General features: G+C 40.1%; 1 protein-coding gene across 1 annotated transcript; it reads right to left on the minus strand.

Annotated features, from left to right (window-relative positions):
* Positions 1-3,972: 3,972 nt before the first annotated feature.
* On the minus strand, positions 3,973-10,899 carry slc25a33 (solute carrier family 25 member 33). The gene is made up of 7 exons (XM_048998535.1): positions 10,712-10,899; positions 8,657-8,830; positions 7,780-7,857; positions 6,767-6,867; positions 6,409-6,475; positions 4,611-4,891; positions 3,973-4,515 (listed from the first exon to the last, which is right to left on the minus strand). Exons 1-7 carry the CDS (start codon positions 10,750-10,752, stop codon positions 4,313-4,315), a joined length of 945 nt encoding a protein of 314 aa, XP_048854492.1. The 5' UTR covers positions 10,753-10,899; the 3' UTR covers positions 3,973-4,312.
* Between the last annotated feature and the right edge of the window lie 1,937 nt (positions 10,900-12,836).

Genomic DNA, 12,836 nt, shown 5'->3' on the forward strand with positions numbered 1-12,836 from the left:
CTGCTGAATGCCATGTTATATACTGAGCACAAATTTTGTTTATAGACCTAAGTTATACAAAATGTTTACACAAGCTTTTATAAAGGTTTCAGGGATTTTTCCTTCTAAAGCTACTGATAGATGGCTGCCTGCAAATTATTACCAAGAAGTTCAGGGCTAGAGCAGGGCTACCTAAGGGTATTACTCTGTGCCCAAACAGTATCATGGAGCAAATGGGAAGGGCCACTTATGATGACCGTGAGCTTGATCAGCATTCTCCATCTATGAGCTCATTCAGGGGGTCAAACCTTTATCTGAAGATCTTATTCTGTCTCTGGGTTTCTCCTGGTTAGAGAAGAGAGAATAGCATACAGAATGGCTGCTGCCACCACTCAGTCATAGAAACTGAATAGCAGCATGCCAGATATCACAAAAGACTTGAGCCTCCTGTGGAAATACAGTTGGGCCTTCTAGTGCAAGCTGTTCATGTTTGCAGAGGGAGGGAGGGTGGTCATCGATGAAGTTGATGACTTGGAGGGGGACTTTTTGAGGCCCCTTTTTGTGGAGGCCCCTGTGCTGCAGCCCTGCTAACCCCATGTACAGTTGTGGTCAGAAGTTTACATACACTCATCAGCAGCATGAATGTTATTCATTTTGGGCTTTTAATTATTTATTTATTATTTTATTTAATTATTTCTTTTTCATTCAACTGACTGAATGAGGATCCTTATAATGTCTTGGCAATAATCACCTTAAAGGATAAGTATGCAGTCAACTTGCATCTTTGTACTGCTCATAAGATACAATACTGTGGAATGATTATACAACATATATCTTAATTGATTTTAAAAAACAAGAATTGGGTGCAGAACTTTGAATTTACTTCTAATTTTCTACAATCCACACAATTTTACATACAGGCTCAAATATATACATACATTCACCTAAATCTTTTAAGAAGTGGTGCTGAAGGTTGTAGAATGTCTTATCTTGACAAGGCCAAGGCCTATTAACTTCTCTTTGGTGATCATGATTGACTGCAGCTGGTAGTTTTTCTTTGCCAGCATAAAAAGGATTTGTTTGACGGCACTCATTGGATTGACCAATACTCAGAACGATGGGAAAGTCCAAGGAACTCAGTGAAGATCTAAGAAGGAAATTTGTAGATTTATACAAGTTGGGAAAGTCTTTTGGAGCCATTTCTAAACAACTGCAGATTCTAAGATTATCAGTTCCAACAATTTTATGTAAGTTATTCGGATGTGTCATCACTTTGCCAAGGTCTGGAAGAAAACCCAAACTGTCTCCCTCAGATAAAAGGAAATTGGTTAGAATGTTCAGGAACAACCCAGAAAGCACCAAAGGCTGAAGCCTGCCATGAACTGGAAACTACTGGAACACAAGTTTTATATCATCATGGACTGAGAGGGTGCTGACCAAGAAAGAAGCCCCTGCTCCAAAATCAACACTTTCACGTTCGATTGAAATTTACAGCTGCCCACATGGATAAGCCAAATGACTTATGGAGAAGAGTTTTATGGTTAGACGAGACAAAGAATGAGCTATTTGGCCACAAGGACAGGAGGTATGTTTGGAGGAGTGAAGGTGAGACTTTCAAACTGAAGAACACTGTACCAACTGTCAAGCATGGTGGTGGTTGCATCATGCTCTGAAGCTGTTTCACTGCCAGTGGTACTGGTGCATTACACAAAGGGAATGGAATAATGAAAATGGGGGACTACCTCCAACTTCACCTCAAATCAACAGCTTGATGGTTGACACTTGGACCCAATTGGGTGTTCCAACAGGGCAATGATCCCAAACACACATCAAAACTGGTTTTGGAAATGGATAAAGTAGGCTAACATTAAGCTTCTGGCATGGCCTTCCCAAAACCCCGACCTCAACCCTATTGAAAATTTGTGGACTATGCTAAAGCCGGGTCTGTGCCAATTCTGCCAAGAAGAGTGGTCAAATATCCAGCTACAATTATGCCAGAAACTTGTTGATGGCTACAAGAAGCATCTGGTGAAGGTACAACTGGCTAAGGGACATTTAAACAAATATTAGAGGGGATGTATGTATAAATTTGAGCCTGTATGTTTAATTTTGACCCTGTGTGAATTGCAGAAAATCCAAAATGTATTCAAACTTGTGCACCCAGTTCTTGCTTTCGAAGATCATTGAAGTTGTATATTATATAATCATTACACCCTGGAAAATGATCAGTGCAAAAAAATCATTAAAAGCCCAAAATTAATGACATTCATGCCCCTGATGAGTGTATGTACACTGCTGACTGTATATACCATGTGTGTTAACTTATGTGTAATTCATATTGAAATACTAAGCTCCATTGTTATAAGCTGCACCTACAATACACCCATTAGACTTTTCTGTTTCTGCATACCACCTGAAACATAAACAGATATTTATGAACATTAGCCTAACATTAGATAGACAGCCAAATTAAACAAATCATACAAAACCATATTTCTTCCTTTATTGAGGAAAATCGATCAGTGTTACTAATTTGTTTTTGGAAGAAGTATGCAAAACTCTATGGTTAAAGCCAATCACATGTAAGTCTAGGAGCCCCTGCCTTATTAAAGCCAATCAGATATGAGTCTGGGACGCTCTGCCTTATTCAAAGCCAATTAAGTATGAGTCTGGGAGGTCCTGCAGCCAATTATGTTCAACAGAGAGTGAGCAACCAGGTTTTTCCTGAAGTCAACAACCATCTCTTTCGTATTCTCAACGTTTAGAGACAGGTTGGCCTTGACACCAGTCCACATGTTTGACTTACACTCTGAATGCAAAGTTATTGTTGCTGCTGATGAGCCACTAAAGAACAATGACAGCCCTGGGGGACACCTGTGCTCAGTCTGAGGACCCTGGAGGTTTCCTACAGAATCAGACAGGTCTGTCAGGCAGGAAGTCCGGGACCCAGTTACAGAGTTAACCTTACTTACTTGACGATGAAATCTGGGCCAGTCTTCCAATCACATACTTCTAACATGGTGAACCACATGGCACCCCATAAATCTCATCCCCCCCCAGAGCCACTGTACACATGGCTAAAGGTGCTTACCTTCGATTTTCTTCCATAACATTTTTCTAGTCCAATATCAGCATTAAAATGTGAGAATTCCACGGTAGATCTAATACTGCTGTAGTAGTAGTGCATCAGTACTTCCATCCATCCATTTTCCAAACCGCTTATCCTACTGGGTCGCGGGGGGTCCGGAGCCTATCCCGGAAGCAATGGGCACGAGGCAGGGAACAACCCAGGATGGGGGGCCAGCCCATCGCAGGGCACACTCGCACACCATTCACTCACACATGCACTCCTATGGGCAATTTAGCAACTCCAATTAGCCTCAGCATGTTTTTGGACTGTGGGGAGAAACCGGAGTACCCGGAGGAAACCCCACGAGGACATGGGGAGAACATGCAAACTCCACACACGTGTGACCCAGGCGGAGACTCAAACCTGGGTCCCAGAGGTGTGAGGCAACAGTGCTAACCACTGCACCACCATGCCACCCCGCATCAGTACTTAACCATGCTATAGTCAAGCAGAGAATCCTTCTAAGTGCAATTTATAAATAGGGTACAAACACAAAGGCTATCACAATTTTTTGTTTAAATAATTTAATTCTTGCAAGTCATTTTAAATCTTAGAATAAGAAATTATGCAAATGAATCACAAGAATGTTTATTAATGCACTGCATTATACCTGACTAAATATACACATTTCGGTCCTCAATATGTAAAAGGAATTTTCCATTACATACATGAAATTAAAACAAACTATAGGGGGGGGACTGAATGCACAGATGACAAATTTTAGCTGTTCTCCACAGGCTTATAAGAAACAAAAATGTACACTTTGAACTGTGGACCAGAAGTTCGTAGCAGACTCCATCTTCACGTTCATGAGAAGCATTCAATCACATGTTCTGAAGAATCAAACTGCTGCTCACACAATCTTCTTTGGATGTTTAAAAATTTATTTATAAAATGATAATAAATAATTTATAACTTCACAGTACAACTTATCAGGTCCGTTTTTTTTTTTTTATTATTGCTATTCATATGCGTATTTTTTTAAAGTACCATATTTTCCCCTCCAGATTTAGACAGAAAATGCAACAGGACACAGGTCTGCTCATGTCCACACCTCGTCACTGCAACTGTCCATCTTTCTTCAACATGGAACTCAGGAGCCTCTCTTCCAGCACAGGAGTTTATATCTCTCAGAAGCACAAGGATCGTCCTGCCCTGCCCATCCAGTGTACAGATCTCTGTGGCAGCTGGATCAGGGCCCCCTTATTGGGGAGGCTGGCCTAGCAGGTAAATGATTACCTCATAGGTGGAAAGAACAATAGCCGTGTTGGGGATCTGTCTGATAAGCTGTGGGACAAGCCCACGATAGAATGCCGTGTATCCCTCTTCCCTGGCCACCAGCCGAGCAGTCTGGAAGAAGTACTTGTATTTGCTACCTTCTTCCCGGAGTCTTGTTCGGATGACCTCTGTTGGGCGAGAAGCAGAGTGTCATACAATTCTAAAGGGTAAGCTCTGTCCTTCAGCTTATCCTCTTATGTGCATAATGTGCGCACGTACTCACCATGTGGATATGCTATACAAGAGGCACACCCCTTGGCGAAAGCAGCTGCCCCCATGAGTGCCAGAAAGTCAGAACTAGGCCTGTCAGTGCTGCTGTTTGGGGCTGTGAAGCGCCTATTCACTATATGCTTCTTCAGAGTCTCGTAGATGAGGAAGCAGATCATAGTCTCCGAGATGCCTGCATAAGATGCAGTCAGTCCGCGGTAGAAGCCACGGATGCCCTCGGTCTTGTACACATAACGTGCACACTGCAGGGCATTCATCTTCTTCTCTCCTCGAGCCCTGGAAGACGGGCCGGGGGACAGTGAGATAAGGGTGGCAGAAGGACTCTACCACAGCTCTTACAGTCCTAAGAGAGTCCTACAAGTTTTACAAAAATACATTCATACTGGCGGAAATACCATGAGTCTACCATGCAACACCGTTGGCAAGGTACGTTCTGCCTGCGGCCTATCTACAAATTCTTCTCCAGCACTAACCCGAGAAACGTCTGGCCTGGGGTATTATATTTAGGCCCCTAGGCAAACTGCCTGCGTGCGTGCGTCAGGTCAGCCCATTTATAACTCCAGTCACATGTTTATGATCACTCTGGCAGGGAGAAGCCCAAGGTCACTTATAGTCTGGGTTGTGCCTCTGGTCACAGGTAGGGTTACACTAGGGCTGGGAAATATATCTGATTTGAAAACATACAGGGATATAAATGAGCACAATATGGATTAAGGTGGTATTGTTTGTTTCGAGTTAATTTAAGTTTTTAAGTTCCGTTTCCATTTTGTGGATAACTTTTTTTTCGTTCTCCTTCACAGTCTGCTGAAGATTCCAATACTCTAGCAACCCTACCCCACTTACTTTGACACATGCCCTGACTGGGTTAGCGTCCCAACATTGTACAGTGTGATAGTTGTGTGTCTAAAAAAATTAATAAATTATATACATTATAGCTGGCTATTAACAACAGGTTGGATTTATTGTGGTCTGTGTCACTGAACCAGTGTATGAAAGGAAAAACTGTAATTAGTGATTGTATTTAAGTAGCCTGCTCACAAAGCATGACATTCTTTTTAAAATGCAGTGCAAGTATTGCAAGTTATCATGCTAAATCAATTTTAGCTTAAAATAAATAAATGGTAGTGAAACCCAGGATAAAATGCATAGGTAATACCACCTCAGCAAGAGCTACTTTGCGAGATAGGTTGCATTTACAAGCTTCTGTTTGCATAGTTGTGTACAATACTTTAAGAAAAGCTGTATGCACCCATTATAGGACACAGGTGATTAACTTGTTTGTTAAAACAATGGAGAGCATGCAAGTGACAGGTCATTATTTGCATATTTTATAGCATTTTTATATCTGTGCTGTAGGCTACACGTTCATGCAATTTCAAATATATGTACAGAACACTTAGACCTGCCAGTTTTTGTTTTATATTTAAATATTTAGTTTACATTTGCATTGTGTTCTTAACTTGTAGCCTAATTGCACTGTTATCGAAAGCACTTTGATACTATAGCCCTGTTAGTTAATTATAAATTCATTTGACGTGGACTTTAACCTTTATTTTGTTAGTTTTTGTGACTTTTTGTGCTTTGAGTTAGAAATGAACTTTTCCCCCCCACTTCATAAAAACAGAGCTATTGTCCATCACCATTCAACCAAAATATATCAAGTTATGATTTTTTTTGTCCATATCGCCCAGCCCTAGGTTATTTATGATATGTGTCAATTTATGCAGTCTAAAACACTGGACTTTTAGGTTGCAGAGGAATATAAACATCGAAGAGAGAAAATGTTTACATACTTCATTTCCAACTGCATTCGGGTTTTGACCATCCAAACAGGGTTCATCAGGGAATTGGTAACAAAGGCTGAAGGGAAGGGGTTAAAACCATTAGACTAAACATATGCAGATACAAAAACGTCCAGCTAAAACATTTATCCTACAAGCAAGGCATGTCAAAAGCTGCTTCCTGGAGAAAAGCTAAACTCAGCAAAACACCATCCAGCTCAGCATTAAATGGGCCCCTCCTTATACATAATTAGCAACAATTCCACTAACTGCAAAAATAGGATACATAGGCCAGCAAAGGGCAGGATCTGAAGACAAATGCTTAGATACAGCTTTTCTGGTGGGGGATGGGTCACCTGCCATTCCTCACCTGCAACACCAGCGGATGACATGTGCACCACCCAGCTGTTGGGCACAAAGATGCTGTTGAACTTCTCTCTTGAGTTGGAGTAGGCAGCAAAATAAATGGCTCTGTAAAAAGAATGAGACAATTACTGTCACCATTTTGGGAATTCATTCAGAATTACACCCACGCTACCCTTCGCCCCTCTATGCAGAATTAAAGCCTACAACTGTGCCCCCATCCCCCAACTAGTCTGTTCCAGATAGGTCCACTGTTCAGATATGTCTCTGGAACAGCCTGTGCCAGCCTGCTGAAAGGCTTCAGTAAGCAGGGTGAGATCAGAGCCAGAGAGAGGCCCACTTCTGAACAAGAGCTCTGCAGCGGGACAGCACACCAAAAAACAGCACCCCCAGACACAACAGGCAAGTTACCGTCCTGTCCCATCCCTTACAGGCAAATATTATATTTTTTTTAAGTGCTGTAGGACTATGTGCATGGACTGACATAATTGCTACCCAAGTTCGCATTCACCTTTAAAAGCGATATGTGCGGCAGTCGTTTAATGCAACAGCGAAAATACGTACATATTTTATGTGCATGACATGAAACTCCTGTGCATTTTAACCTCTATACCGCAAATGAAGTACGAATTAGCATATAAAAGTTAAAATGCACAAGAATTTATCAGCGCAAATGCAAATAAAATATGAATGTATTTGCGCTGTCACAAAAATTAATTGCCGCACGTATTGTTTTTAAAAGGTGAACGTATACTGCCATACCAGATGTGTCAATCCCTGACTATGTGGCTTTATTTACCCACCGTATGAAAACCTTCTAATTATGGTGTTATACAATGAATGCCACTTTGCTGTGTATCACCATCTTGTCTAGTCACATTCCATTGGATAGCAATGAATTATATCTTGTGACAAGGTTTTAGTGATATTTTCAATACAGTTTGTGTGTGTTATATATATATATATAATTTTTTTTTATTTTTTATTTTTTTTTAAATGCAGCGACAAAAATTAAGTTACCTTGAGGGGGCTACACCAACCAAATTCGGCCCAAGTCCTCTGAATAAAGACCTGGGTCCTTCTTTCTCCAGAATAGATCTGGGGAGGGGAAAAGAAAAAAACCTCAAGAAAAGAAGCAAATCCATCCCCTAATCAATACTGCAGCTCTCTTAGTGAGTATGAAGACAGCACATCAAACTGAAGTCCACAAATCTGTGAATCAAAGCCCTTCTCTAGATTTGGTGATATCCTTAAACTAACATTTTCATTTCTGAATGTTCAGAAAGCTTACCTAAGACTAATCCATTACTATGCTTTATTTTGAAAGAAATTTTAGAATATTATGTTACATGAAAAACATCAAACACTATCAAATAAAAACCACGTCTGAGGAAGCTTCATTAAGATGCCTACAGGAAAGCAAATGACCATAAACCTTAAGAAACTAAAGCTGAGGTTTGACTGACATCAGGTTAATGATGTGGGGCCAGGCTCAGCAGATACAGACAACCCCACTGTTGTTCTCCTTAGTTTTAAAAAGTGGTGGCCAGGAGACTCTTAATCCCTCAACGTTATCCTGCTCTGCGATCACAACCCCTTTGGTGCTACAGGGGCAGACATATTACGCTGTCATTCACATTTGTAATTTGTATGCCACAGCCATCTGCCCAGACTTGACCACTTACCACAGTGACTTTGAACAGAAAGTTCTAATCCCTTCTTACACAAATTAATGGTTGCAGAAGCTCCTTGACCCAGCCATTACAGTGTCCCTTAAGTCTACCCCTGGATGCAACTGATTTGTATGGCCAATTCACTACAAAATAAATTTAATTTTAAAGATCACCCTGTAAGTAATGTTTCAAGAAATTGTGAAACAAAACTCAGAATGGCTTACCGCAACACCTGGAGAAGACTTGGTGCAACAGGACCAGGTCGAAGGACACCCGCTCCACTCAGAGTGCCTAGCTGAACCTGAAACACAGGCCGGAGACTGATCCCAGATGACTGCAACCGGGTCTTCAGCACCTCCAGGGGACAGGTCACGATGGCACCAACTGTTCCACCGCACCTTCAGGAGGTAAGGACATCCAAATAAGAGGACACATCTGCTTCACAAGACTGAAGAGAGGGAAAATTTATGGCTGAATTTGAAGTATGCTTAGATATTAACGTTTGAGATATCAAATAATATAAATGACAGATTAAAAATGATCTGGGGCTGAATTCTCCAATGATAATAAAACTGCACATTACTGTATTATTAATAATATAATTGTGCAACTGGCCTATCTGTAACAATAATTCCTCTATTTAGCTGGACATTTTACTGAAACAGTTCAGGTCAGATTCTGGTGCAGCATCTTGTAAGCATCCTGTTTTCAGGATGAACATGTCAGTCTTGCTTGTTTTGCAGCCACACTGAGCAAGCAGTTCCAATGAATTGTGCCAAGCTGCCCCCACCCCACCCCACCCCTCACGTCTCTCCTAGCACCCTTGCGTATTAACATGATCGGGTCAGTACAGACATGCTGTTACGTAACCCCTGCCACACACACACACACACACACAAACCTGAACAAGTTCACTCCAGTTAATAGAGCACCTAGCCATAAATATCCCACCACTGGGAGCAGTCATATCAGCCCTTAATAATAATATATTTTTTTAAAAATCTCACCAGTCAGTCAAACAAAACCATCTACATCAGGTTTTTCATAGTTTCTTAAACTGTGAACCAACATATCCTCAGTGTTCAAATGCACACATTAATTTTGCTTGTCGAGGGCAGTTTATTTTCTCACAAAACAGAAAGTATGAACCTGAAAGTTCACCAAGAATTCATTACATACCAGAAGCGAACAAAACAACTACAGGATTTACCAACAAGGTTATGGGGTTAGCATACTTGAATGTTCTGATAAGTGGATGGAAGATGTATAATCTGAACAAATATACATTTTATTTAGTAATATATTACAAATGTCAAACAATATTTTATAATTGAGTATCTCATGTCGAGAATAAGAACACAAGTACATAATATGTAGAACCATACTGGGTAAGGTGTTCTAACAGACTTGAGAGAAAAAAGTAGTTAGAAATCAATCAGATGTAGAAAATGCAAACAACATTAGAAAATACCCCCCTCTATTATTAGAATCCATACCTATATAATTTAAACTATGAATTATGCAGGTCTAAGAAAATGGCTCTTTAAAAGCCAATTTTTCCCCCCCTCATCACGCCCACAAACAATATTTAATCACACATTTTCACGACTATTAATAAACACATAGCGAAAAATATTTAACAGCTGCAATATCCCCACATACTACATACCGTGCACACTATAGTGCGTTGAACGAAATATACCTAGTTAATCCCCACCCTTTTTGAAAAGTAAACTCATATCAAAGGGTCCTATTTGACAACCAGCCCCTGACAATCGAACAGAGATATTCTTTGACCACGTTTTGATTTTCTTGTCGCCGGTTCTGTGGTGGCTACTTTGGTAGCACCGGCAGGCTAACTATAAAGAACGTGGAGTTTTTAAAAATTGTATTCCCAGCGTATCCGTCATTTCTACAGCGATCAAAACCACAAAGAAGTGCGTCTAGAAACGTACAGCAATGGCGATCAGTTAATTGGCTACTTATATGAAACACACCGGGACTCGTTTCCAAAGTCACATGCAGCCATAGCGTGTCCTTGTGAAAGGCTCATAACCTTATAATATTGTAGCTAGCTGGCTAGCTCGCATTAATCAAAAGAATCCATAAAAATATAGTATCCAAAAATATAAAGCCTTTGAAAAACACATCTTAAATCAACCATTTAATTTGAATGTCATTAACATTAAAGGAGCATTAACAAGCAGGCCGGCTCAAGAAGCAGAAGCAGCGAAGAGATATCATGCTCACATTCGGCTACTTTTAAACTAAGAACTTACCCTCCGGCGAAAAGATGCACAAACGTGTCTTTCTGGATCATTTTCAAGCTCTCATCATAGCATATAATCTTATAAATAAGCAAGGAAACTGGGTAATAACTCGTTTCACACAACGCCACCTAACCGGCCACTAGGAAGCAGCCGATGCGTCAGCTGCCAACCCGGTTTATTCTAGTCAGGAAGCCTCGTGAACCCCGGCACGCGCTGACGTCAGGGGGCCGGTTGGGGGTGTTGTCCCTGACGTCGATATGGAAGCGGAAGGTGTTTCACGAGGCTGAAAACCCACTGCGGACGATAAAAATAGTTTCCACGTCCTATACTGAACATATATCAAAATAGCACCTCATGAAAAGATGACATTATGTTTAAAGGTGCAGTTCATGCATAACTTCTACATATGTTTAGGGTTTCATGTGAATAAGCTGACTTGAATTTGTGCAATGGTCGCGTGGCTGGGAGCACTGCACCTTCATGCCTTTAGGGCGGGGGTTCTGATCCCGGTATTCATCCCTGTGTTTGTGGGGGTTTCCTGTCATGGTCGCGTTCATGAACCTTGTAAGAATTACTTTTTAAAAGTATGCTGTACCGCCTTCATCTGAGCTAACGCAGCCCAGGGAATGAATGGATAGAGAAATGTTACTTGTTTATTTAAGTAATGCAGTCAATTATCATGCTTTTATACATTTTTTTAGTTAATTGTGTAAAGGATTAACAGTAAGAGCTCTTTCTGGATTCAACTTGTACAAGTTCAGTTACTAATTCACCAAGCCACCTGAGTCAGTCAATAGCATTTGTAAATCATTTGTTCAACAAACCTCTGAAAAGGGAGTATTAATACAAATATATTTTTTGTGAAACTGAACATTTATAGAAGATACTGAAAATATGTGTTTAAAATAAATTCATCTAACTTCTTATTCACTGAATTGTGAGATAAAAGCATTTGAATATGCAGTGCTGCTAATCAAAAACAGAAAAAACTTCACTGCAGAGAGTGGGCCCCAGACATGACAAAGGCACGTGCAAAAGGGTTATATTTTGCTGCCCTTTTCCCTGCACAGCTGCCAGACAGGGAGTTCAACCTTGTACCACTGCAAAATAACGTGCAGTAACATAGATGAGCTCTGTATCCTCAAGCTTAGGAGATATTAACACTAGAAGAAGCAAATGGAAAACACCATGTACTTCAAATGAAAGAAGGAAAAATGAATTATAAAAATAATATTTTTGTCCCCACACAGTAGTAACCATACTATTTAGTCACTGCTATTGCTGACAGATACCTAAATGGTCTCTGTTAATTGTGCATGCAGTGATCTTGTGAATTCTGACTATGGTATGCAGACTTTTTCTTAGAAACACTATTGATTGCTACATGTGGCAGATCCAGTGGAAAAAAAATATGTGAAGAATTAGGTTCAATAACCAGACTACTTTACACAGAAATTAAAAAAAAACTTTCAGGATGTCACGTAAAGAAATATTTACCTACCAGCACTGAAGTTTTTTTTAAGACAACACTGCCATTGGTAGCAACTCAAACATCTCACTACAAGTTTTTGCTGAACTTACAACATGAATTTTAACTCAAAAATTGACAATTAATGGGGAAATCAGACAGAATTGCAGGTGACAAAGCTAAACACATAGATTGTTATAATTTATGTTTCCCAGATGATAAAAAACATTTTCTGTATTATGACAATGGAACATTTGAGTTTTAGAATTAGGCAATGTGTGGTGAAGTTTTGAAAGCTGGAGATGAGAGGTGGAGCTATGTGACGCAATATTGCAATAGAATAGTTCCTCTCATTTAACTTATTCAGGGGAAACTGCTGAAATACACACCAAAATACACACAATATTGTGATCTGTAGTCTCCTTTTTGCAGAAAGCATGTCTTGCACATGAAGATCTTTATGAAGTTTTGCTGTTTTAAAACATTATGTTTCATATATAAATCAAATCATTCAAATTGTTTACTAGTAATGCTCTGTTATTTAGTTCTTTAGTTGCTAGTCATGATAGTCATGTTCACCACTGCAGTTGATCAAGTATATCTATATATAGTTCGTAACTGATCTCATGCCTGCTGATGCTATAAGTGGCTTGTACACATTTTCAA

Source organism: Brienomyrus brachyistius, unplaced genomic scaffold (assembly GCF_023856365.1).
Source record: "Brienomyrus brachyistius isolate T26 unplaced genomic scaffold, BBRACH_0.4 scaffold38, whole genome shotgun sequence".
NCBI classification, from domain to species: Eukaryota; Metazoa; Chordata; class Actinopteri; order Osteoglossiformes; family Mormyridae; genus Brienomyrus; species Brienomyrus brachyistius.